Source organism: Vitis vinifera, chromosome 9, assembly GCF_030704535.1.
Source record: "Vitis vinifera cultivar Pinot Noir 40024 chromosome 9, ASM3070453v1".
Lineage (NCBI taxonomy): Eukaryota > Viridiplantae > Streptophyta > Magnoliopsida > Vitales > Vitaceae > Vitis > Vitis vinifera.
Genome location: NC_081813.1, coordinates 13,538,757 through 13,542,424, shown reverse-complemented (window position 1 = coordinate 13,542,424; position 3,668 = coordinate 13,538,757). Strand labels below are relative to the sequence as shown.

The window sequence follows — 3,668 nt, the reverse complement described above, 5'->3', positions numbered from 1 at the left end:
GCTTTTGTCAACCCTTTTCTCTCTTCCCATAGGTGTGCATTATGGTGAATTGGCGATTTGAAGAAGATAGTCATGTTAACTCTATATTTTATCATTTTATATATTAATGTAGTATGAATCAATATGAATTGCATTAATCCAAGGTAATATATTATCATATTTTATAATCAATTATTTTATATGACAATAGTTTATTATTTTATATGTTAATGGTGTGGTATAAATTATATTAGTTTAAGTATTGTATTATTTTATATGGTAATGGTAGCATATATGGTATATTTATTTATTATTAACAATATATTGAAACCAATCAATTTATTATTATATTAAAATATTAAAATATTTAATTAACAATATATTGTACTTGGTTTGACAAATATATTTTTAATTCTATATTTAAACATAAAATGTTGTAATCACATAATCAAAAGTAAAAATGGAATTGATGATTGAATTATATGCCTTTTAGTAAAAATATCATTGTATTTGAAATAAAATCATGTTTAATTCTTAATATTATCATAAATTACATTCTACCAATATTTTATAACTATTTAAATAATGTTAAATTTGAGAAAATTTTGTTTGATTAGTTTTTTAAGCTTATTTAATTATATTTATTTTTCTAAAAAATTCATAATATTATTAGAATTTTTTGAACTTTTGAACTATTTTATTTTGAGTATCATCCGACACCAAGCCAAGACACCGAGATCAATGCACCTCGGGAGCCTTTGAGTCAATGACCAATACCACGACTTTGAACCATGCCTATTACCAGCTTTAGTACTACATGCCTTTCTTTGATATGGTTTAAATCATGCCTAGAGGTATCCAAGAACCAAGTAGAATTAAAGCCCATAATGAAGTAAGGTAGTAAACAACCTCCAGGATCTGCCTGCACTCTAAAATCTCTAACCAAACCATCCACACCTGGTTTGGCTCATCTGAGCAACATCCATGAGGGGAAGGCACAAGGCAAGCCTGCCTCCTTGAGCAAAATATTTTCATAAACCACACAGGGCATAGTAGAAAGGAGTGGTCAGCTGTGTCACTGTTGTCTAAGCTGAGAACACAATCCTCAGGATTATAGGTAATGGAAGGCCTCTAGCCTACAACCATTCAATGGTATTAACCCTTTCATAGCGTCTACACAAGGAAAAGCTCTAACTTCTGATGAACTTCAGAATTCTAAATGAAATTGCCCCCTGAAAAGGCACTGGAGAATCAATAATTGCAACAGCAGAAAACAAAGATTGAGAAGAAAATAGACCAGGGGAAGATGTCCAAACCCTCTAATCAGAAAATGAGAGATGTAAACAAGGTATGATATGAGCAATACTGAGGATAGCTCATCAATTTCCTGCTCTAACAAATTAAGTCATCAATTAAAGTTGCATGGAACACGAATTGGAAATTGCTGATTATCTACAGATCAATTTGATTCTTGAAACATTCTGATCTTTGTGTTAATGGGACCAACAAAGAAGAAATAGAAAACCTCACAATATTAAATTTTAAATTTTCTAAATTAAAATCAGAACTACAAAACAAATAAAAAAATGGTCAAAATATTTTTTCAAAGACTAATTGACCATTGTAATTTGTTTAAAGTGGGAGATGAGACATCATACCAAGGTCCAACAACCATCATCAAAGAAAATATTACCTTCAAACGTTGCAAGCTGGTTGTAGGTGGATCTGAAATGGCTTTGAAAATCCTAGCCGATTATCCTTGTGTAGATGCCAGTTTCTGTAACACTTGTAGCTTGTCCATCCACGGTTTCTTCTCTGTAGGACATAAATTTAGTAAATCATACTGCCACAGAAGAACTATTGAAGAGATAGCTGGCAATACTTAGCTTGAGATTAGTACAATAAACTCAAAAAACAAGATTTCACATAAATCAAAATGAAAAACAGATTGGAAAGATTTGGCAAGTTGTTTAAGCTTCCCATACCCAAAAAAAAAAAAAAGAGGCCACCAAGTACTGATATTTGTACAAGCAAGAGGCAATACAAAAAATAATTCAAAAATTATGTAATGGTTAAGAAATGAATCTTGACTCGTCAGATCTGAGCTTCTAAGGACTTGATGCTTTACTTCATGTTCCATGCACTTTCAGATATCAAGATCTTTGCAGCAACTCAACATCCTATGAGAAGCTATGATTAAATACTTCCTTCATCAAGGCCTCAAAAGCCTTTCAACTCTACAATGGGGTTTTCACTACTTATATTTCCAAATTCACGACCTCCACAATTCTGACTTCAACAATGTTGGAAAAACCCCTCAACAGTCTGGAGTCTGCAAGCAAATCCTCATGCTCTCACTCAAACATTTTAGTGAAGAAACTTCCTCCAAAAGGGTACTAAGTTTATCATGCTTCTTCTCCAGTATATGCTCATATCAAATGCTTTAAATGACTTCATAGAAGTACAATAATTATGTTTTATGCATTATATGATTAACCAGAAATGCTAATAAAATGAGGGCCTTCTTCAAGAGGTCCTTTCTTAGCACAACTCAATCCTTTCAACCAATTGCTCTAAACGAATTCAAAAGCATCTATTGAAGTATCTGATATATCCGATATAAGAGAACACATCACATGAAGCCGATTAGACAATCAATCAAAGCACAATGAATAACATTCTAAGTAAACAATGATTCTTCACCAGCTGGAAAATATGGCACTAAAAAAAGTGGAGAAATTGAAAACAAAGCGGAATCCAACATTTGTTTTCATTTATTTCCTTCTCCTACACTTTCTCGGGAATCAAATAGACTCGATTCGTACGCTCAAACTGACCTGAAAAGGCTCGGTTGGACTCAGACTAGCGAGACTCCTGGAACTTGATCCATGGGATCGGGGCGACGTGAGGATTTCCGCAGAGAAAGAGCGAGGCAAGCGATTAGAACGCCGAGGAGATCGGCGAGAGCGTCTTTAGGGGAGGCGCCGGCAGACTTGAAGAAGCCGATCTCGTCAGCGACTTCCTTGGCGGCGCCGGTGGCGAGAGAGAGGATGGAGGCGACCCAGACGGAGTAGCGACGGAGAAAGGGGTAACGAGTTCTGTTGGCGAGGGCTGAGAAGATGAGAGTGAGGGCGGAGCAGAAGAGGATGTGGTACACTTTGTCTACAGCTACCCAATCGTCACCGTTTTCCATGGAGCATCGTTTTCAACTTTCCGTTTCCAGCATTTCCTGCCTCGGATCAATTTTTGTTTTCCCTTTTTTTTTTTACTTGAAAAACCTACTAAGTTATATATATATAAAAGAGGAAGTAAGTTTTGAGATGTACTTATGTAAGCAAATATCCTATGAAAGTCAATTTATTTTTTCCATTTAAAAAAAAAGTCAATTTGCTTTTTATATTAAATTAAAAAGATGAGTTTAACATTTTTATATTTATTTATTTTAAAAAAAAAATACGAGTTTAGTATTTTTACATTAAATTTGTTTTTTTAATATTGGATTATATTTAAAAAAATGGTATAATGTAAAAATATTAAAAAATCACATATAAAAAATCAATTTACTTTATATAAGAAAATCAAAATTATAGAGTAGAATGGTAGGATTTAGGAGAGTGCAACGATTGGTTTGATTAAGTCTTAAATAAGTAGGAATTCTATCTTCTTTTTTACCAGAAAGATATTCTCAA

The 3,668-nt window shown here is 33.2% G+C and overlaps 1 protein-coding gene across 1 annotated transcript; it reads right to left on the bottom strand.

Moving 5' to 3' along the window:
- Nucleotides 1-1,848: 1,848 nt before the first annotated feature.
- LOC100253325 (uncharacterized) lies at nucleotides 1,849-3,235 on the bottom strand. The gene has a single exon (XM_059739672.1). The coding sequence runs from the start codon at nucleotides 3,170-3,172 to the stop codon at nucleotides 2,837-2,839; it is 336 nt and encodes a 111-aa protein (XP_059595655.1). The 5' UTR covers nucleotides 3,173-3,235; the 3' UTR covers nucleotides 1,849-2,836.
- Nucleotides 3,236-3,668: the final 433 nt, after the last annotated feature.

Excerpts from the sequence above, each read along its gene's own strand:
- LOC100253325 (XM_059739672.1), bottom strand. The coding sequence starts at position 3,172 with ATGGAAAACGGTGACGATTGGGTAGCTGTAGACAAAGTGTACCACATC.